The 22,982-nt window shown below is 44.5% G+C and overlaps 1 protein-coding gene and 1 pseudogene across 10 annotated transcripts in view; one reads left to right on the forward strand and one right to left on the reverse strand.

Moving 5' to 3' along the window:
• TRIM67 (tripartite motif containing 67) overlaps positions 1 to 22,982 on the forward strand; it is a 60,945-nt gene that overhangs the window by 31,998 nt on the left and 5,965 nt on the right. For 2 of the 10 annotated variants that reach the window (XM_077168316.1, XM_077168318.1), the window contains 7 exons: positions 9,121 to 9,216; positions 10,516 to 10,638; positions 11,680 to 11,790; positions 12,981 to 13,140; positions 17,044 to 17,189; positions 19,524 to 19,662; positions 21,138 to 21,441. In XM_077168316.1, coding sequence (XP_077024431.1) covers positions 9,121 to 9,216; positions 10,516 to 10,638; positions 11,680 to 11,790; positions 12,981 to 13,140; positions 17,044 to 17,189; positions 19,524 to 19,662; positions 21,138 to 21,441 — 1,079 coding nt within the window. Of the gene's footprint in view, positions 1 to 9,120; positions 9,217 to 10,515; positions 10,639 to 11,679; positions 11,791 to 12,980; positions 13,141 to 13,281; positions 13,294 to 17,043; positions 17,190 to 19,523; positions 19,663 to 21,137; positions 21,442 to 22,982 lie in introns of all 10 variants that reach the window. The other 8 variants (XM_077168317.1, XM_077168319.1, XM_077168320.1 and 5 more) reach the window with 7 other exon arrangements.
• LOC143689433 (coiled-coil domain-containing protein 66 pseudogene) lies at positions 14,224 to 15,607 on the reverse strand (annotated as a pseudogene).

Genomic DNA, 22,982 nt, shown 5'->3' on the forward strand with positions numbered 1-22,982 from the left:
TTCCCCTTTTAAAGGACTCTAGTAAACTAATCAAAATCCACATTGAATGGGTGGAGTCACATCTTCATCTAATCAAAAGATTACACCCACAATTGGGCATGCCACATCGCTGTGGAGATAATCTAATCAAAAGTCTCTGCCCTACAATATTGATTCAGGATTTTAAAAATCGGCTGCTCCCACAAGATTGGATCTGGGAAAAGACATGGCTTTCCTGGAGTACATAATAATTTCAAACCAGCACACTCAGTTTCTTCACATGTAAAATGAAAAGTTAGACTAGGCCATTTCCAAGATCCTTTTATGTTTAACATTACATACTTCTACTGGGTAATCCTAATGTTGGAGAACAGAAACCAAGGTTTAAAAGGAGGTGACTAAAGGGGCTTCTCTGCAGAAAGTATTGCAAACATATGAAAATTATCTACAAGGCTGTATGAACTGAAAATATAATTGGATCCTAGTTGGGTAGTATAGATAAATTCATGTATGATAGTTCCAGATTGAACAATTACAAGAACCCATGAAATTAATAGAACCCATAGAATTACTAGAACCCAGAGTTATATTGCTTGGGTTATATAACTAAGTATACTAATAAGAACCCCTGTGAAGCAGAGATTGTTATCATTCCCATTTTACAGGGGAGGATACTATAGAACAGAGGGATTAAGCTAAGCAGTGCCAGATTCATGCTAATTCCACTATCACACATGTAACACCATCTGAAATATGAGTATAAGGCTTTGGAGGAAAACTGCCACATGTACCTAGAAGCTATTCCTTAGGGCTGCTGATAAAGACATGATAATGGACCTGTCAGGCAATTGGTTTGGTCAAACAGAAATTCTCATATTTTTCAGCTGTCTGTCTAAATGCAGAGATTCTATAGGAATGTAATTCTAACTTTAATGAAGTAGGAATAGATCAAATGCGGCCTTTTGGTTCAGGTCAAAATCCATTTAACCATAAAAAAAGATTTCATCTTCTGCCTGGGTATTTCCTTTCTTTCCAAGAGTTTAGTGTAATCAGCATCCACCAAGACAAAAATGATACATCTCACTTCTCAGATTGTAGACTCGTCTTTCAGACAATTTTAAGTGTCCTCTGCCAGCACTCCAAATAGTCCCTATGAAATAAAAGAATCACAGGTCTCAAAAAACTGAAACAAAATACAATATGCTCTAAATTCCTAAAATATTGCCAAAAAAAGAAATCATCTGTGCCTTGAGAAATGATGTGCAGCTTTACCTCCAAAAACCTTTGCTCCTTTCCCTCTAGGAAAATCAGGTTCAATTTCACGATGCTGTACCTGGGCAAGGAGAAGTGACTTATGGTCATTTCACACATAAAGAAACTGGGGGTCAAGGAAGGTAAAAGTGTGTGCTTGTGGGGAGACCAGGCCCTTACTCTGCCCATTTGGGGCTCTCCCACCTGGGAGACTAGATGACCAAGGCATAGGGGTCATCCCCCAACTGGGCACTCTGCTTCGCTTGGATGGTGTGCTGGTTTGAAAGGATGTATGTCCCCTAGAAAAGCCATGTTTTAATCAAAATCCCATTTCATAAAGGTAGAATAATCCCTATTCAATACTGTATGTTTGAAACTGTAATCAGATCATCTCCCTGGAGATGTGATTTAATCATGAGCGGTTGTTAAACTGGATTAGGTGACATGTCTCCACTCATTTGGGTGGGTCTTGATTGGTTTGTTGGAGTCCCATAAAAGAGGAAACATTTTGGAGGATGGGAGATTCAGAGATAGCAGAGAATGCTGCAGCACCATGAAGTAGAGAGTCCACCAGCCAGAGGTCTTTGGAGATGAAGAAGGAAAACGCCTCCCGGGGTGCTTCATGAAACAGGAAGCCAGGAGACAAGGCTAGCAGATGACGCTGTATTCACCATGTGCCCTTCCAGTCGAGAGAGAAGCCCTGACTGTGTTCACCATGTGCCGTCTCACTTGAGAGAGAGACCCTGAACCTCATCGGTCTTCTTGAACCAAGGTATCTTTCCCTGGATGCCTTAGATTGGACACTTCTATAGACTTGTTTTAATTGGGGCATTTTCTCAGCCTTAGAACTGTAAACTTGCAACTTATTAAATTCCCCTTTTTAAAAACCATTCCGTTTCTGGTATATTGCATTCCGGCAGCCAGCAAACTAGAACAGATGGCCTCTCCAAACTGGCGTTAAGAAGCAGAAGGAGAAATCAAGCCCAGGCGTCAAGTCTGGTGGACCTGGAAGTGGTATCCCCTGAGCTGTGGACTTTCTCCCCTTTCTGTTGGCCAGGCATTTGCTTTTAGTCACCGGTCTTGGGCAAAATGGCCTGTTTCAGGCTTCCTTGCTTTGCTAGGGTTTCTTGCCAAGTTGGAAGCCAGTGAGTGGGATTTGGTGAAGACTCAGCTGTCGATAGGCTTTTGGCTGTCTGGGGAGGAACTGTGTTGCTTCTGGTGCTGGGTCAACATTATATGTATCCTCATGTAACAACCTTCCCCGCAGAAGTAGGATTTCTGGGCTTCTCTCCATAGGAAGTGTGCTTTATGCTTTATCTTGTGCAACGGTGATGGATCCATCACCGTTGTGATTCAACCCACTCTAAACATGAGCCTTCCGTTAGGCAATCTTTTGTTTTGCATTCAACCGGTGAGCCTTTTCTGCGTCTCTACGTTGTGCCAGCACTGACACGTGGAAATACAAACCTAAAAGACCAAATCTTTGCCATCAAAGACTTTCATTGCTAGTGGACAGGGGGCCCATCCTTGGCCAGGGAACCTGGTACAGCCTCATTGGGCTCCATGCTCTGGGTGGGTGTGGCAGGGAAGGGATTGCTCTTCTTTTCTGAATGATAAACTTCAATTTACAAATCTCTGTCATTAGAGATACCCTATAGTGCCCATGAATGATGCTGACATCTGTCTCCTTTCAAGGAGAACCCTTTGGGGTTGGGTTGAATTGTCCTGGGTCTTGTACCTTTCTCAGGATGCCCCTTTGGAGGTAGATATTCACGGATTCAGACCACTAGCTATATATGGCAATTTAGATGCAATCTAAGGAAATTTAAAATTCAGTTTCTCCACCATGCTAGCCACATTTCAAATCCTCAATAACTGCATGTGGGCAGCAGCTGCTGTTCTGGATCGTGCAGATTATAGAACATGTCTGTCATCACCAGAAGTTCTAAGGGATAGTCTTACTGATCAGACAATAGACAATAGAGTGCTAACACCATGGGTGAGCTCTGGAAGGGAGGGCCATAAACCCGCTGATGAAGGGTAGGGATGGAGAAGTGAGAGGGGCAAGGAAAGGGTTCTCAGAGGATGCCACAGCTTAGCTGAGAGGCTCCCACTCTCTGCAAGCAGGACAGAGCCCAAAACTTGAGCTTGTCTTGCAGGTTGGTGTTCCAGAGGCTCCCAGGCATTTTCCTTCCCGTTCCCTATATCTCACAGGGTTTTCCTGTCCACTGGGTGGCTCCATTTCCTTTCTTTGTCAGAGATTTTCAGCGGAAGCTGGTTTGGAACAGTCCAGTGGATCTCAAACTACATCAGAATTCCCTGGAAGGCTGTTAAAACCAATACGTGGGTCCCACCCCCAGAGTTTCTGATTAGTTAGTCTAGGGTGGGGCCAGAATATTTGCATATATAACAAGTTCCCAGGTTATGCCTATGCTGCTGATCTAGGGACCACACTTTGAAAAGTTCTGAGGTGGTCAAAAGAGCCACATTGATTCAGCAAATTTTATTTAGTGGCTACCATGTGCCAGGTATTCTTTTAGCACTGGGATATAGCTAAGAATAAACCAGAAAATGTCCCTGTCCTAAATAGCTTGCATTCTAGGAAGGGGAGACAGACAATAAATAAACCATGGATGTCAGGTGGTGATAAGTGTTGTGAAGAGGAATGAAGCAGGTTGAAGGGAGAGGCTATTTTATACAGGTCATCAGAAAAGGCCTCACTGGCAAGGTGTCCCTGGTGCAGAGACCAGCATGGGAGGGACTTTTGACCCTGTTTTTCTCCATCCTCAGCATCTTAATTTGAAAGATGAGAGTTATATTAAAAATCAAGGTTTAGTCTGGAATGGGGATTATCATTTCTAGATTTTCAGAGGCCACACAACTCTTTGAGACCAAAGGAAGAAAGATTTATTTTGTCTGGAACCTAAATTTTCTGTAGCACATAATCTAACTCAACCTACCTGTATAGCTTATTTAAACAACTGGAACACATGGAGCCCAGAATAAGAAAAAGGCCCTTTAATCCTTTATAGCTTAATGTAATGTCTGGATATATCCTAGAATATATTAAGCAGATAATCAAAAAGTATTGGCAAAGTCCCTTGAGGGATGGGAGAAAAAGTATGGGACTATGAAACCTTACTATCAGGGAATCCCCTGATACAGTGTCAAACTTTAGGGACACTCAAATCAATAGGCCAAGCCCTTGATTTGAAGCTTACTCTCGTGAAGCTGATGTAGGTAGTGGAGAAGCTTAGCTTACCTATAGGCATGCCTAAGAGTTATTTCAGGAGGACCTCTGTTGTTGTTCAGATGTGGCCTCAGTCTCTGTAAGCCCAACTCTGCAAGTGAAAGCATTGCCCTCCCTACTATGTGGGACATGACATCCAAGGGTGAAAGTCTCCTTGGCAGTGTGGGAGATGACTTCCAGGGATGAGTCTGGCCCTAGCACTGTGGGATCAACAATTCCATCCAATTCCCACCAAAAGGGGGAAAAGAAGTGTAATTAATAAAGTATCAGTGGTAGAGAGAATTCAGATAGTGTCGAGAGGCTACTCTGGAGGTTGCTCTTATGCAAGCTTCAGTTAGACTTTGCTACCTATCATAACTTGCCAACCCCAACCAAAACCATTCCAGCCAATCCTAAAGAACACCAGGGACAATATATAAGATTCTACAAAAGTTCCATGCACTAGAGTAACTTTCCAGAAACCTACAACCTCCAGATGGGTCCCTGGACCAGATAAGTGCTGAAACCTAGAGGGTCCAGCCTCTCCAGAACATCAGAAAAAGTGGCTTTTTCATGACAGCCACTTCCAACATGAAAAAAAGCTAGAATGGCCATAGCCCAATATCCCTAAAGAGAGGGATAGAAAGATAAAAAGGTGATGGTGGAGTTGTACAGAGAAGATAGGATTTAACAAATGAATATGATTGCTGAATCATCATATTGATATCTCTTTTAGTCTCCAGTATCTTAGTGCAGCTAGAAGTAAAAACCTAAAATTGTGGAATTGTAACCCATACCAAACTCTGAAATCTGTTCTACAATGAATTGTGGTGGTGTGCTTTGAAATTTATTGCTTTCATATTTATTTTATTTTAAATAAAAATTTAAAAATATATTTTATTTTTCACAAAAAAATAAAAGTTGATTGTGATGATAAAAAAATATTTAAGCTTCCGGGCCAAGATGGTGGCTTAGCAATGTGCGCGTTTTATTTCGTCCTCCAGAACAACTACTAAATAACCAGAAACAGTACAGAACAGCTCCTGGGGCCATGTCAGTGACCAGACACAGAACCGTGAGTTCCCCAAGCTGCGGCAGGTGGTGCTCCCACAGGCTGCTTCCCAGAGGGGAAAGGAAAGAGACTTGACCAGCAACAGGGGCTGAGCCCAACCAAACGCCAATTGTGGAATTAATTAACAAATTCTGACTATTAAAAATAGGCCTCCGGCTCAGGTGAACCTGGTCAAAGAGGAGGTTGCTCATTTTTGCCCTTGCACCAAGGGGGCAGGGCTGACAGAAAAAAAAAAAAGAGGAAACAGAGGTTTTTGTGGCTGTGTTTCTATGAAGCCTTAACTGCCTTTGGATACAGCGGCAGGGATTCTCAGGCTGCAACTGCCCCAGCCATAGGCAGAAACAAGCTACTTTGAGGGCTTGTCTGGAGACTGTACCTTCCCTGGGGGAGAGGTGAAGCCCAACTCAGGTGGAATCCCTCCCTCAAGGAATTCAGACCCCAGGGCTTGGTAATTTGAAGCCATTAAAACCAGCCTACAACCTCTCCTCTGTCTCCACCATGCCCCCAGCAGGGAGAGTCTGACAAAGTTAAAGGTACTGCATCATCTTATGCTGGTGGGACCTGCAGTCAGACAAGTGCCACATACTGGGCAGGATAAGAAAAACAGAGCCCAGAGACTTCACAGGAAAGTCTTTCAACCTGCTGGGTCTCACCCTCAGGGAAAACTGAGGCACGTGACTCTTTCCTCCTGATAGGAGGCCAATTTGGTCTGGGAAAATCTGGCTGGGGTCTATAATACCTAAGTAGACCCTCCTAAGGTTTGGGGGGAAGGGAAAGGTACCATACAAGCAGGGCAAGAAACAAGAAAACAAGAACCAAAAATTTCTCCTCTGTTAAACAAAACCTAAGCTAGAGGTCCAGAGAAAGCTGAACTGAATGTCAAAGAACAAATAGACAACAAATTCCTCTAGCAAGAAAACCCTAGGTAAAAGAAGTGAAAGCAATCTCCAGAATAAACTAATTAAGGTAATTAAATGCCTAGATGCCAGCAAAAAATAACAAAGCACACTAGGAAAATTGAAGATATGACCCAGTCAAAGGAACAAACCAACAATTCAAATGAGATACAGGAGCTGAAACAATTAATTCAGAATATATAAACAGACATGGAAAACCTCATCAAAAACCAAATCAGTGAATTGAGGGAAGATATAAAGAAGGCAAGGAATGAACAAAAAGAAGAAATTGAAAGTCTGAAAAAACAAATCACAGAACTTATGGGAATTAAAGTCACGGTAGAAGAGATGAAAAAAACAATGGAAACCTACAATGGTAGATTTCGAGAGGCAGAACATAGGATTAGTGAACTGGAGGACAGAACATCTGAAATCCGACAAGAAAAAGAAAATATAGGGAAAAAATGGAAAAATATGAGCAGGGACTCAAGGAATTGAATGAGAATATGAAGTGCACGAATATACATGTTGTAGGTGTCCCAGAAGGAGAAGAGAAGGGAAAAGAAGGAGAAAAACTAATGGAGGAAATTATCACTGAAAATTTCCCAACTCTTATGAAAGGTTTAAAATTACAGATCCAAGAAGTGCAGCGTACCCCAAACAGGATAGATCCAAATAGACGTACTCCAAGACATTTACTAATCAGAATGTCAGAGGTCAAAGAGAAAGAGAGAATCTTGAAAGCAGCAAGAGAAAAGCAATCCACCACATACAAGGGAAGCCCAATAAGACTATGCGTAGATTTCTCAGCAGAAACCATGGAGGCAAGAAGACAGAGGGATGATTTATTTGAAAAATATTTAAGCCTTCTAGCCTCCAGTGTTCTGGAGCAGCTAGAAGGAAAAATATGAGAGGATCTTATGATAGCCCATGACAAACTCTGGGATCTATCCTGTAACTACTTGTTGAAGACTGCTTTGAAAACTATTGCTTTTTTCTTTCTTTGCTTTGTACATATATTATACAATAAAAAAAGTTAAAAAAAAAATCAAGGTTATCAGTCTGCTCAATAGTTAGGGTTTGAAGACAAATGAGATTGAGTGTATATGTAGATAGTTAAAAAGAAGCATGATGCTGGTGGGGATATAAAATGATGCGCTGCTGTGGAAGACAGTTCGACAGCTCCTTAAGAAGTTAAACATAGAGTTACATATAACCTGGCATTTCTACTCCTCTTAGGCGCATACTCTCAACAGAATTGTGAGCAGGGACTCCAACTGATATTTGTACACTGATGTTCATAGCAACATTGTTCACAAAGTCAAAAGGTACAACAACCCAGCGTCCATCAGTAGATGCACGGATAAACAAAACGTGGTCTGTGCACTCAGCGGAGTACTATTTAGCTGTAAAGAAAAGAATAAAGTTCTGATACATGTTACAACATAGATGACTCTTGAAAACATTACGTTAAGTGAAATAAGCTGTACCCAAAAGGATAAATATTGTATGATTCCACTTATATGAAATATCTAGAATCGGAAAATTCATAGAGATGGAAAATGGATTTGAGATTTCCAGGGGCCAAGGGTCGGGGAGAATGGGGAGTATTGCTTAATAGATAATGGAGTTTCTTGTTTTAGATGATGATAAAATTTTGGAAATAGATAATGGTGATGGTTGAAGAACATTGCGAACCTAATTAATGACCCATTAAAATGACAAATTTTATATTATATATATTTTATCACAATAGATTAAAAAAAGCAAACATAAACCTATTTATAAGATGCCAAATGTTAGAAAGGTCAATTAGAGCTGATTTTAAAAATGGCAATACTGTGATAAAACATAGTTGCGATAAAAGCATATAATTAGGGTGCACGGGTAGTTCAGTGGTTAGAATGCCCACCTTTCATGTGGGAGACCCAGGTTCACTTCCTGGACCATGTACCCCCAAAAAACATATAATTAAAATTGTTAAAAAGTTGAAAATAAAGAAGCCTGATGCTAAGTGCCTTAAGATTTTATTTTAACTTGCAGTTCAACCCTTGAATCTCAATGACTGATCCTTGTGTTTTAGAGGGCCCCCTGGGGCTCCTCTGGCCAGACGTCTGCCTGAAGTGTCCCTAGGTCTAAGGGCACTGCCCACCAGTACCCTGTGCGCCCCTTCTAGTTGGTACTTAGAGATTCCCCAGGCATAGACGCCAGGCCCCACAGGCCATCTTTCCATCCATCCCTCCTAGGGCAGACTGTGCCATGGGATGTATTCTCCTTAGGGGCGGAGTGGATGGAGCATGGCCTGCAGTCTGGGATGTCACCCCTACTGCCTCCAATAGAAAGAGAGGGGGAACCCCACTTGTAATTCTTGTCCTGGGTTCTGCAAACATCAGGGCCAGGCCTGTTGGCTTGACCCAATTAGCTAAGAGCTCCCCTTACTCTGTCCAGCTTTGGGGTCCACCAGATAGAAGAGTATGTACTAATTAACACTTATTAACAAATGCTGAGAAAATACGCATAGGTTGTTATTGTGCCTCAGTGGTGCTGTCTTCATAAATGAGGACGCATATATGTGGAAACAGTCTATCCTCTCTTAAAAATGTAAGTCTTTATGATTAAGTGCAAATTGTGTGCCATTAACACCTCATTTTTCTTTTCAACATGTGAACTTTTTAATTTTTTTTTTTTTTTAGGCACAACTATCTCAGGCCTTAAATGGAGTTTCCGACAAGGCAAAGGAGGCTAAGGAGTTTCTGGTTCAGCTCAAGAATATACTGCAGCAGATCCAGGTGAGCCTATCTCTGGCACTGGCAGGGGCACTCAGTATATAAAGTTTGCGAAATGCAAAAAGTATGAAGAGAAGAGGAAAAGTCTTATGGTAAGTATGCATTTCAGTGGTGAACATTAGAAAAGTTTAACTGTCCTGCTGTATAGCCTTGGATGCTGACTCCATCACCCAGTCAATTCACTGACGCTCATGACATCTCATAAGGAAAAGGAAGTCCCTCGGTCTGAAAACAACCCCAGGAATTTTGTATGAAGTCAGTTAGAGCAAATCACAGACTAAAGAGTGAGGAAGATGCAATCCAACGCTCTACATGGCCATGTAGGTCCCGTGTGGTATCTGTACTTGGTGTTTCTGTACCAAATATGTCCATTAGTCAATAAATAAAAATATAAATGTACCATTTACTAAACAAAGGTCTTTAGTGAGCACACAAGCTCTGTCCCTTAGTGAGCCTGACCCAGAGGCTGCAAAGATCAAAGATCAATAAGGCCTCAGGGCTCTCTGCCTGTGGGAACACATGCACAGTCCTGTATAAATGTACACACACCATAGAGGAACTGTTCATACCGATGATGAATCCCAAAAAGCATTTGCATATCTGGATGGAGAAAAGGGACTGAGAGCTGCTGAATCTTTGATCAGCCATTAAAAGCTGTCATTCTTAACAAGTTAAAGTGTGGAATCCAGCCATGAGGTCACAGTGTTAAGGTTTACATCCACGTGAGTTTTGGAGACTCAGAAGGCTTCTTTTTAGAACTGAGGAAGAGCCTACAGCTAAAACACTCATTTTGTTTTACTTTTTTCTGGTTACAAAATCAAAAGGGTGTTGTAAAGATTTTGGACAGTAGAGAAAAATGGAAAATGGAAAGAAAGAAAAAATTTCCCAATATCCCACCACCTGAGTTGGCCACTCTTACCATTTTGACATATGTTGTTGCATTACTTTAGACACACACACACGTGCACATACACATACACAATATGCATGTGATTATGGGATTATGCTTTACACAACTCTGTATCCTGTATTTTCCTTTAAAAGTCTCTCATGAACATCTCCCATGGCATTAAAAACTCTCTATGAACACGGTTTGAATGGCTATGGAGTATTCTATCATATCAATGTACCATGATTTATGTACCGCTCTCCAGTTCATCTTGTTATAAAGCTATAACAATACAAATAAGTTTTATAAAATTATAAGTAGCTCTGGGAGGCACTTCTCTGAAATACATCTCTGTCTAGAGCCTTTGCCAAATGTTAGCTTCTCTTCCCTAAATCTCTTCTGCTTTCCCCTAGGAAAATGGATTGGACTATGAAGCCTGCCTGGTGGCTCAGTGTGATGCCCTGGTTGATGCTTTAACTCGGCAGAAAGCCAAACTGCTCACCAAGGTTACTAAAGAGAGGGAGCACAAATTGAAGGTAGGTGCCTAGGTGACGGGGGCACTTGATCTTTGTTGCATTGTCTGCACCCAGCATGGGGTAAAGCGTGTAGTAGGCACTGGATAAATACTTGAACTAATGAAGCAAGGGAGGGGTGACAAAACTGGTTCCTGGGCTGAGATACACTAATGTGACTGATACAGGCCCCGTCTTTCCCTGAAGTCAGTCAACACTCACGCTTTCTCTCCAAAGCTGGAATCAGATTCCCCGTACCCTGCTGTTTTAAAGTCAGAAGATCCCCTCGCCCACCATCTTCTACTAAGGTCCTGTTTTCTGTCTAAGGGACACCTCCCATTCTCATCGTGCAGAACAGAGGTGACCAATGATAAAATGACCTTGCTCTGCTCAGGTCTCAAGCTCTGTCCCTTCTTCAGGTTCTTTCTGATGTCTCATGCACTCAATGATCAGTAATAACAACATAGCCAATTTCTACCAAGGGCTGGTGAGGGGCTTCCCCTCATATGACACTCAATTCTGGTGTAGAATTGAGTGAATGCTCTACATGGGGCACCTGTAGAGCATTCACAGGTGCCCCATGAATGCTCTACATTGATGAAGAGCTAGTTCCTTATCTAGGGAGCTTAATATATTTTATAGACATTTCCTATAGAATCAGAACTATTGCTTTCAAGGAAATATGGAGCAGGTATAGGGGATGGTCCGTTGTTTATAGACTGAAGCAACTGAAGTCCACTGAATTGTCTGTGATGACTCAACGAGTCAGAAGCAAGACAAGAAGTTGGTCACAGTCCTATGGAGAGCTTCAGATTATGCACTTTCTCTCTCTTACCATCCAGAGTTCAGAAACTTTGTCCTTTCTGATATGGTAGCCTTGCACTGTGAGAAGTGGGTCCATTTCTTTCCCTGTAATGAATGCATATAACGCTCTGGGGCAGAAAGAGAAGGTGCAGTGCAGTGCAGATCAGCAGTCCCTCTTCCATACGCTTTTCTGTGCTATTTCTAGAATGCTCACTGCAGCCTGGCTGCAGAGATAGTTTCTAAGAGGACTTCTCCTTGCAGATGGTGTGGGACCAGATCAATCACTGCACTTTGAAGCTGCGCCAGTCAACAGGGCTGATGGAGTACTGCCTAGAGGTGATCAAGGAGAACGACCCCTCTGGGTTTCTCCAGGTGAGCCTCCTCTGGAGGATCCTAGGCAGGCCTGGCTTCCTTCCTCCCACTGCACCAACATTCCCCAAACTAGCCTTAGTTTCAGGCAAGATCCCTTCCGATGGGTGGTCATTAAGCAGACTCTCTTTGCTTAGTGATTCCAGTCCTCGGTTCTCGTCTTGGCTCTGTCTCTTACTAGCTGTGACCTTGGGTCTGCTTTGTTCATTAAACAAGGAGGTCAAATATCATCCTGTCTAAGGTTGAAATACTTTCATGCTTTGATTTCCAGAGACCCCAGTTCAACGTTTTCCCCAACTCCTTTTCCCCAAATGGTAAAGGACAATGTTTGGTCCTTTTCAAACCAACTGGACAGATTGCAATGGAGAAATGAGTTAGCAGAATCCGTCTGGCCCGTTCTGTGTCTTTCTTTCCTATTGGGTGGGTGAGGGGCCCTCAATGTACTGAGTCCTGCAGGCCTGGACAGATGACCTGTTGCTTACAGAAAGCAGTGCAGCCTCATTGGGGTCACCTCTCCAGCACTCCAGATTGACTCAGGGTCTTAAGTTTCTTTCTGAAACATGGCAGTGATTCAGACGAGAGTTCACTCATTCGTCTGCAAGGAAAACAACAAATCCCCTTAGTTATTCCCCAAGAAGGTACATCAGGATCATAGCTCCACAGGGACAAGTGAAAATTTCTGAGTAAACAAGAATTTCCAGCAGAGGAGAGCAGAGTAATGCGTGTTGTGCTACTGGGAATTTAGAAGCAGAGATTCCAGAACAACTTGGAAGAAACATACCAGGGAGAGTGGGTTTCAAAATTCTGTGGATATGGGATATGATTTCTTCAGACCCTAGGAAAACATATTTATTAGGTTTCATTATGCAAAATAGTAGCTCTAACTAACAGATATAATGAAGACTGCTTTTGTATATTTTAAAAAGCACTATTTGCTTTACAAAAGAAATTTGTTTAAATAGCAAGTGCTTCCTTCCAGTTGATCTCATTAAGTTTTTAACATGTGATTTAAGGAATCCTGTGCATTGTAATAAGCCTGGTGTCATACGGGGAGGGAGAGCATTTAATTTCTGACGTGGGCTTGAAAGTGTAGCCCCTTCTTGGCTCTGAGCCCATACAGATGAAAACCTTACCACCTGCTGCACAATCTTTTCTTTGCCATCTAAACCCTAACCTCTGTGCTCCCCTTTAAGATCTCAGACGCTCTGATCAAGCGTGTCCAGGTGTCTCAGGAACAGTGGGTCAAAGGTGCCCTGGAGCCGAAGGTGTCAGCGGAGTTTGAACTGACTTTGGACAGTGAGCCCCTGCTGCAGGCCATTCACCAGCTGGACTTCATTCAGATGAAATGTAGGGGTGAGCCGTGGTTAGCCCCAGTTCAGTGCTTCTTTTGGAAGAGGCATCCAGTCTGAGGGGGCAGTTGAGTGCTGTGGAAGACTTGTGACACATGTAGTGTGGTAGAGTGTAAGCATGGAGACGTGGAGATCTCAGGCCCAGGCTCCAATCCCAGCTCAGCCGCCCACTAGCTGGGTGCTCTAGGACAGGTAACACTCCAGTCTGTGCCCGAGTTTCCCCATTTGCTGAATGAGGGTCATTCTTTCATTCAGAAGCTTTTAATGAGTGACTCCCTTGTGCCAAGCACTCTTCTAGGGGCTTGGGATATCACGGTGCCCAAGTCCACAGATTCTCTCACAAAGTTGCACTTAGAGTCTAGTGAAGGCCAAATGAGTGTATAATATAATGTGTAATAGTAATAAGTGCTATGAAAAAAGGGCAGGAGGGCGGGCCACGGTGGTTCAGCAGGCAAGAACGCTTGCCTGCCATGACAGAGGACCCGGGTTCGATTCCCGGTGCCTGCCCATGTAAAAAAAATAATAATAAAGGGCAGGAGAAGGGGCAGTAGTAGCAGCATGGAAGAGTATTTTGAGGAGCGGAAGGGAAAGAGAAACAGAGGAAAAGAGGAGGCAACCTAGGGAGGAACATTCCAGGTGGCAGAGGGCTGGTAAAAGCAAAAGTCTCGAAGCAGGAAGAAGTTTACTATGTTCTAAGAATAGCAAGGTCAGAGGCCAGAGAAGAATGTACAAGGTGCAGAGTTGTAAGAGCTGAGTTCCAACATCTAAGGGTAAGGATTAAGTAATGTTTGCATAATTTGTCCAGGTCACAAAGTTAGCAAATGCTAGCAAGTGCCAGAAACAGAGTCCTGTTCTATATAGCACCTCTTCAGAGACACATTTTTGAGAGAAAATAAAGTGGTTTGTGTTTTTTTTTTTTCAAACCAAGATTTCAAAGGATGGAGAGTCACATCTGCAGAATGTGTAACTCAGGAGTCCTTTCCTGCAAAATACTTGGCCATTTTTTTTTGTGTGTGTGTGTTCTGATAAAACTTTATTTACAACAAGCAGCAAAATTGGATTTGGTCTAGGTATAAATTCCTGAGATTCTTGTTTAGAAACAAAACAGCCTTGTCAAAATATGCATGTGGAGAATTGTGTTTTGGAATCTAGAAACATCTATACATGCTTGGAAATGTATTTTTAAAACAGAAAACCTTTACCTTTTTCACCAGATGCCAAGAGCACCTTGATTCAGTTTCTTGATGAGATGAATGAACTACCTGTGGTGAAGTGCCTTTATTTTGAGAGAGGTGTCCAGGATTATTTCTTTCTAACAAATGAAGCAGTTCCATCTGCCGTCTTACTTTTTTTTTCTTCTCTCTGCTTCTGAAGTTGTTTAGGATACTTTTCTGATGCTGGAACATACCTTTTGAGTGGCTTATTTATATTCCAATCTGGCCTCTTAAGACATTTCTTCATATATTTTGTTGGTTTCTCTATTCTTATGAAATGATTGCAGTGGTCATTATACCAACTGTCTTTTTCTACATTGGCTCCTTTATCCTGACTTAGCTGTTCATTTTTCTTAAGAGGTTCATTAAATTCTGCAGAAATCTCAGGGGATGGATCATCTATCACTTCCTTCTCCATTACTGATCCACAGCATGATTCTGCATTGGTGAATATTCCTGTTTTAAGTCATCTGTTTGCACACTAGCGTCCTTCTTGGGAGAGGTCGTAGAATTAATACATGTATTCATTTTACTACTGACTTCATCATCAGTTCTTGAATTTGAAATGGTATTAGTGGATGCATTATCTTCAGTTTGTATTGTATCAATGCCAAGATTTTTAATCAATCTAGAGGTATCATGTCCCTTTTGAGTCAATTCTCGGATTCTCTGTTCTTGTTTCAGTCTCTGTGCCAGCTCCTGTGCTCTCTGCATCACCTGGAACAGCTCATTTGTCTTCAAAGTCATGATTTCTTCCTTTTGCTTTTGCCTAAGCATGTCTTGTTCATACTGTTTCTGCATCTCTTCTCGTTCCCGTGCTAAGCGCCGCTCTTCTTCCTGTTCTTCCTTTTTCCTTTGTTCTTCTTTTAGTTGCTTCTTCCTGCGCTTCTCTTCTACCTGTGCGGTGATGGCTTTCTGATGTTCTAACTGTTTTTGTCGCCGTCTGTCTCGTTCCTCAATCTGAGCTGGGTCCAAGAGAGCAGTCATAGAACGGAGAAAGTTTGTTTTTTCACTGTTTGCCACAGCCACATCCCTAACAGGTTTTGCCATATGCTCCTTCTTTGAAGGTTCAATTTGGCTTCCAGTTGTACGTATATATACATTGCTGATGTCAGCTAGCTCCTGAGTGTCAGGAGAGACACAGAAGTACTCTGGTTGTTTGTGTGTTGACCGAGAGGACAGGTGAGACTGAGAGCCAGGATAGAAGGAATCAAAATGCATAGCCCATCTGTCATCTTCCTCACCCATACCCCTTACCCCTCACTATCTGCTGGCTTTCTTCTCCTGGCCTCCTGTTTCATGAAGCTCCCCGGGAGGCATTTTCCTTCTTCATCTCCAAAGGTCGCTGGCTGGTGGACTCTGTTTCTTGTGGCTATGTTGTTTTGCTCTGCTCTCTCTCTGAATCCTACTTGGCCATTTTTAACCTAAAGGAAAAACAAGTCTCATGTACAATTCCATGCTCACTCCCACACACAGTTTGCACCTTGGGCGGTGTCTGGAAATGCCACCTCCTCTAGGTGTGACTAAGACATGGCACAGGGAGCAGGAGGAGCTTGGCCGAGTGGGGGGTGAAGGTGTAGTTGAAAGGAAGGGCCTTTCTGACTTTCCAACGTGGGGTGCAGAAGGAAGACGTTTGGAGCTGCTTCAGATGCTGCTTCTGCCTGGATGGATAGTGGAATTGAGAGATAAAGCAGGAGAGCAGAAAAAAGGAAATAAAGGAATAGCATAGCCATGGAGACAGAGAATTCTTACACACTTGTTAAATAAGGGCGTCAGGGAATCAGGCTATGCTCAGCTGTCCCTGAGACCAAGTCTGTATTCAAGAAAGGGATTTCACAGAACCAACTGGCAAGTTAAAACCTGGAAGATATTGCTGTATATTTTGGAGCCAATTTTAAACTGGTGTTGCTATTTTTCCAAATAAAAGAGTGGGATACACACATACACATGTTATATATATAATACGTAATATATAATCTAAAATCTCTTGACTCTGAACACAGACAATACAAATATTTTCCCAATCTCACCATATTAGGAGTTGTAACATTTTAGTCAAATCCCTAATTCCATGGGTTGAGTGTCCAGTAGTCTTAAATTGCTTCCCTTTCCTGGATCTAGTTCCCTTGACCTTTCAAATGCTTTCTGCCAAAGGTTTAAACGCACCTGCACTGTCGCCCCATCCCTCCCTGTCCCAGGTGTGAGCAATACGTTCACCTGCACCCAAGGCCCTGCAGAGAGGAGGCAGTGTAGGCTTGTGCCGCATCTGGGAAGTACAGGGAATGTGGTCTTTGCTGGAAGTTCTGATAAGCAACTCACGGTTCTAAGAGTCAGAACCAGTGAGAGGGTGGGAGGTCGTCTCCTTTCCTCCAGGGCATCTGCCAGTGCCCCATCCCTGAGATTCCAAACACCCGCCACACACCCTCCACGCACCCTCCGAGGTGGAAGTCCGCAGTCTACTATGCTTGTCCGCAACGCCAGCCCCACCTTGAGCCTGTGCCTCTGCATATGAGTGGCCGGGAGGTGAAAGAGGGACTGGGAGTGACCACAGGGTGACCAGACAGAGAACTGGGCCACGTTTCCCCACTGGGAGCCAGAAGCCCCTGGAAGGGAGGAGGGTAGGAGCAGCGGGCAGGGCGCGGTCTACGTCGGGTGGAGGGGTGGCGCGCTGACCGGTGCGGTCCCCGTCACAGTGCCACCCGGCCCCCTGCTGCAGCTGGAGAAGTGCTGCACCCGCAACAACAGCGTCACGCTGGCCTGGAGGATGCCGCCCTTCACCCACAGCCCCGTGGAGGGCTACATCCTGGAGCTGGACGACGGCGACGGGGGGCAGTTCCGGGTGAGACCTTGCGCACGCGCGTCTTTGGGGGTCCAAATAGCGGAGGCTTCTTCATGAATTTGGGGGGCTAGCCTTCGATGCCATTCAGAAAGTGATCCTTGCATCAGGTGCAAGAACAGAGAGGGTTGGTTGGGCTGGGGTCCTGGTTTCTGGTCTGGCTGGACGGGCAGGTAGGGGTGCTTTTCATGGAGAGTGTTCAGGGTGTTTGTCCTGCTAGGATTGCCACAGGTACGGTGCTGAGGATGGTTCTGCCTGGGGCTGGAGCAGTACTCAGAAAAGGTGTCACCTGCATGGACCTGCTTCCCAATTGACTCCATGGGCTCAAATCATTTCTATGGGTCAACACTCCTGGCAAATTAAACCACCCACCTCATGCAGCTTCCCCAGCCCACTGCTTGCCTTGGGTTGGTCTTGTTTCTCTGAGGATGTCAGTTTCTGTAGAGTAGAAAGCACTATCTGGCCACTCCTTCTGTTGCCTTCGATACTTAGCAGGGCGCTGGCTATGGAGAAGATACTTAAATAGATGGTCATTGAATTGGGGTGGCCTTCTACATTCAAAGACCCATTGATGAAATACTGTGGGGTCAAGAAAGTTTCCTTGTGAGCTGCAAATGCATGCTCCACTAGTACAAATCCCAGGGAAAACCCTGCACCTCGCCAGGTCCCCAGTAGACCTCTGCATACCAAGGAGTACCAATTCTGTCTTCTCAGATCTCCTTCATTATAGTCGGGAGAAAACTAAATAAAGACTCATTCTAGCAAAGCATGCCAATCATAACAATTCTCACTTTTCTTCTCCAAGGGCCAATACATTTGTTTCTCTCAACTGGATTCATAAATACGTCATTTTATTTTATGCTTAAAAGAATGTGGGAGCTGGGGATACAATTGCAGCACTTCCTTTGGAATTACTGAGTCCCATATGAAATGGCAATTTAGGGAAGTGAGATGATGAGGTAATTTAAACCAAAAACAGTGTGATCATTCACAAGGTCCAGAACCTCTGTCACTGCAAATGAGCTGAGAACTGAAAGAGCTCCTCACCCAAACCAGGAAGAGAGCCTGTGCTTTTGAAATGAGAAGAAAGAAAAGACTTCCTGAGTTACTTAAAGGAGCAGGAATAGAGTTCAAGTAAAGATGGCTTCTCCCCTTGGAGATGTGACCAAAAATGAAAGCTACATCCAAGGGCTAAAACGTATGAGAAACAGGATGTTATGGTGGGAAAAGAGTGAGCTTTGAAATGCAGGCAGACATGAGTTTGAATTCTGGCTCCGAAACAAATCTCCCATGATCTTGGGCAAGATTCTTACCTGCTCAGGTTTCATTGTTCTTGAGTATAAAATATGAATAATAATAACAATGTCATCGGGTTGTTGTGAGGATTAAAATACCTTATACAATGCCTGGTATATAGCTACTGTTATTAAATAACTTAGACTAATAAATGAAGAATAAATATCCTAAAGAACCAGGCAGGAAAGATGTTTTAGACAAATTAAATAGAATTCAAGAATATGAATTTGGGGGACTTAATAAGACAGGGACTTTCAAATTAAATGAGAAACAAAATAAATCCCTAGAAATCCCTAGTAAATCCCCTTGATGATTTCTGAAGCAGAAATGTCTCGTGTCTGAAGTTGAAATGTCTCGTCCTCTTGGGGGAGCAAAGGAAAAGCAATTCCAGGAGGGCCAAGGAGTGGGAGGTGCCAGTCTCAGGGCTGGAAGAAGATTTAGGGTGAGGGAAGAACCCTCTAACTCCAGAAGATGCTACAACCCACATCAACCTCAAACCAACCTGTGCTTGATCACAACCTTCCTTCTAGTGTCTACTGTCTCCTACCAGGTGTGATGATGCTTTAATATATATATATATGTTTCTTTTGTTTATTGGATTGCGAAGTTCTTGTTTTCTAGCTTAACCTCTTCTGTTTGTTCTACTAGAGAAGGAAGGGAGGAGGGTTTCCATACTTCAGTCCACGCGGAGGTGGATTGAGACTCCCAGTGTTCCAGAGTCTGGTCTGGCAGGAGCTGACATTGCCAGAGGCAGAAACTTTCTTGTGCAAAATCCTATCTAGCTGCAGACCTGTGCCCCTGCTTCCTAGGACTTCTGTCACACCTCACAGCCTCACAGACAGGAGCCAGGTCACCACCAATCCACAGGGGTTGGTGTCCACTTGGGACATGGTCTGTGTGCGGGGCCATAGCTGCGTGAAATTTTGCTTATTCAGTAACTTTGAGGTGATGGCACTTTAATGTCAAACTCTTGCCTAGCAATTTCCTAAGAGAAATTTTCCCAGAGAATAGACAAGCTTAATGGTCTTGGCTTTCTTTTAGGAAGTATATGTTGGCAAGGAGACCCTGTGCACCATTGATGGGCTTCATTTCAACAGTACCTACAATGCCAGAGTCAAGGCCTTCAACTCCTCTGGCGTCGGGACTTATAGCAAAACTGTGGTTCTGCAGACATCTGATGGTGGGTACTGTGGCCCTCTTCATTGGAGAAACAGATTTTGGGACTGTGGGTGACCTTGTTTTCCAAAAAGGGGAAAAAGGAGACTCCCAGACCCAATCTGCATGCCACCCCCATGGACTGTGAAGAAATAACTGCTTAAGTTGGTAGAGGTAGGAAGTGGAGGAAATGAATTGCCAGCTAAGATACAAGTCCCCCCAGCACTGTCCCTGCTCTGTGCGCGTGCACACACACACACACACACACACACACACACAGCTCCATGCAATGAGGAAACATTCCTTTGCCCATTTTGCTGGATATGCAGAAATGAGACCAAGTTGAGTGGCCCTGGGAGGCTAAACTTCAACCACTTCTGCAGGGGTAGGACTGTCCTGGGGAAAAGGAGGCCACGCTACTGGGATATCCCTCCTGTGGACACACACACACCAGGCCCTAGATGCAAGCCTTTCTCACGACGGTAACACTCCTCAGATACTCAGTGCAAGAGCTCTGACATGATGGTTCAGATATTTTGCTGTGTTTTTTGAGGATTTTAGGCATCAAGAGTACTAGTCATACTCAGCTGGATTTTGATCATCCGAGTCCTTTGTGAGGAGCAGTACTGAAATAAAGAACCACATGCCAAAGATTGCCCTGTTTAAAGGGGGCAAGGCCCAGCCCAGATCCTTGCAATAGAGCTTGCCACTCTCCACTAGTTCCAAGGACACTGCCAGCCCTGTATTTATTGTCCTTATTTATTCCAGCATATCCTCCGATTGCCCTGAGAAAAATAGGAGACACCTGGATGTGGAGGAGTAACAGCAGACATGTGGTCAAGGACACAGCTGGGGAATGCTTTGCTGAAAATCGAGTCATCCTACAAAGTCATTTTATAAACCATAAAGTGATCACTAGTTTTCTGCACCAAGGGGACCCCCTGGGCTGTAGATGGACAGTTCCTGCCTTGGGGGTTGGAGTCATCATTTTAAGATAAGAGCCTCACTTGCCCACAGCCTGAGGGCTTTGAAGAACAGAAGCCCCCATAACCTACTTGGCTGTGAAACAAGAGCATTGAGCTTTGTGACCTTGGCCAAATCACATCATATATCTGTATCTCAAATCTCCCACCCAGTGGGGCCTCAATACAATATCTACTTCCTCCTTACCTCATAATAGTGTATGAAGGATTTGGAGGGGTGGTAGAAACCAAGACTCCATGGAAAGCGTTTTGATTTAGGACTTTGAGGACTAAATGTTAATGTTCCTTGGGCAAGGTTTGGGTTCATGGGTTTGGGAGTCTGAATGAACACAGAGCAGGAAAGAAAGGAAGTATGTGTGTGTATGTGTTTGCATGTGTGTGTGCATGTGTTGTGGTCTCATGCGGGGAAGGATGTTGGATGCGGAGAGCTGACTTTCTGTTGATAGTAGCTAAGAGCCCAGCTTAGAGGACTGCTAGTGAATTCCATCACATGACCCTCTTGTTCCTTCCTCTCCAGTGGCCTGGTTTACATTTGACCCCAACTCTGGCCACCGGGACATCATTTTATCCAATGATAACCAGACCGCCACCTGTAGTAGCTATGATGACCGTGTCGTATTGGGCACAGCTGCGTTCTCCAAGGGCGTGCACTACTGGGAGCTACATGTAGACCGGTATGACAACCACCCAGACCCAGCCTTTGGGGTCGCCAGGGTCAACGTGGCCAAGGACATGATGCTGGGCAAGGATGACAAGGCCTGGGCCATGTACGTGGATAACAACCGCAGCTGGTTCATGCACTGCAACTCCCATACCAACAGGTGCGCCACCTCTGCCCCTTGCCTCACTCTACCCCTTCTGGGACATGGAGGTCTTTGGAAATGGGAGCTCTTATGGGACCAATGTCCGTTCTGCTGTTTCTCAGGGAGTGTGTGATGGCAGGGTTTTCAGACCCTTTGATTTCCAGTTTCTAGGTGGCTTTGGCAAGGAAAAAGTGACCATTTGCCACCAGCCAAATGAGAGTATGAAATGGAGACTAGAGTAGCATCAGCCCACATAGCCAGTGAGATGCATGATGAGAGCCTTGCTGTGATGCTTTACTAGGCCTCTTTCAAATAAAACCTTGCTTTTCTTCTTGGTTCTGCTACCCTTTCCTTTACATAATCAACCAAAGCTTTGGGCATTGCCATGCATTAGCAGGTGCTGTTTTTCAGGTGTGACCAGCTTTCCAATGGAGGGAGCAGCTATTATTGCTCTTGTGGGGTTGTTTATCAGGAGTGACCCCAGAACCCTGCATCCCTCCCAATTCTGGGGTCTCAGAGGGCTGTGTGTCTAGGAAGGGCCCTCCGATGGCCAGGACTGGGAGGGAGGGTGGATCGTTCAGGGGGTTCACTGTGTATGGCTCTGTCAGGGACCCCACAGCTGCTGCTTCACTCTGAGGCCAGGCCCTGGGAGTGATGTTATCAGAGTGGACATAGAAGACACAGGTCCTGGGAGAGACTGGCCCCTGTCATTGATAGAGCCTCCTGAGGGCAGGAAGGTCAGATTCCTGCAGAGGGGGATGGACCCTCCATGGTTGCACTGGAAAGATGCACCCAGATGCTTGGCCTCCCCTGGTACTTGGAGATTCTTTAGTCTCTCTCCTCAGACACAAACAAGGCAGTGCTGCCCGCCCCCTGCCCCCCTGCCCCCCACCAGTGTTCTCTTTCTCCACCCCCCACCCCCCATAAGGGATTCTCCCAGAAAGGGAGAGTTGTTGATTGGGGAGCCACCTCCTTGCCGGAGGGCCTCCTTCCTAGGCTGCTAAGGTGTGGGCTCCTCAGCTAGGAGGAGAGAGGTGCTTTGAGGAAGCCAACCTCATTGGGCCCCAAGTCAGGGCAAAGTCAGCTCTGGAGGCTCTTGGTTTTGATTCAGTCTCCAGCTTTTGCTTTGAAGTTCCTAAAAAATGGACACCAGGGTGCCCTCCCCAGTCAGCAGGAAGTCCCCACTTCTCCCACAGGGTCTGGGGCAGGGACTTAACTACAGGAGCCTGAGGATCCCTGGGGGAGGTGGAAGAAGGCCATCCCCCACCTACTCTGCCTTTCCACTGGACAGTGCTCCCTTTCTGCAGAGGCCTGGGGGAGAAGGTGGTCTGTTCTGTCCCTCTGCACTGGCCTTGCAGGCTGACCAGACACTGGATCTGCCTGGAGCCACACTCCCATAGCCCCCTAAAGGGTCCCTCTCTGCCCAGCTAAGTCCAGTCCCATCTAGCTCCATCTCTGCTTTCATAAGCCAAATCAGCCACCCAAACTGATGATAGAAATAATAACAGCAGGCATTGATCGAGTGCTTGCTTTGTGCCCTACAAGTAACGAATATTATA

This window comes from Tamandua tetradactyla, chromosome 7 (genome assembly GCF_023851605.1).
Source record: "Tamandua tetradactyla isolate mTamTet1 chromosome 7, mTamTet1.pri, whole genome shotgun sequence".
Taxonomy (NCBI): Eukaryota; Metazoa; Chordata; class Mammalia; order Pilosa; family Myrmecophagidae; genus Tamandua; species Tamandua tetradactyla.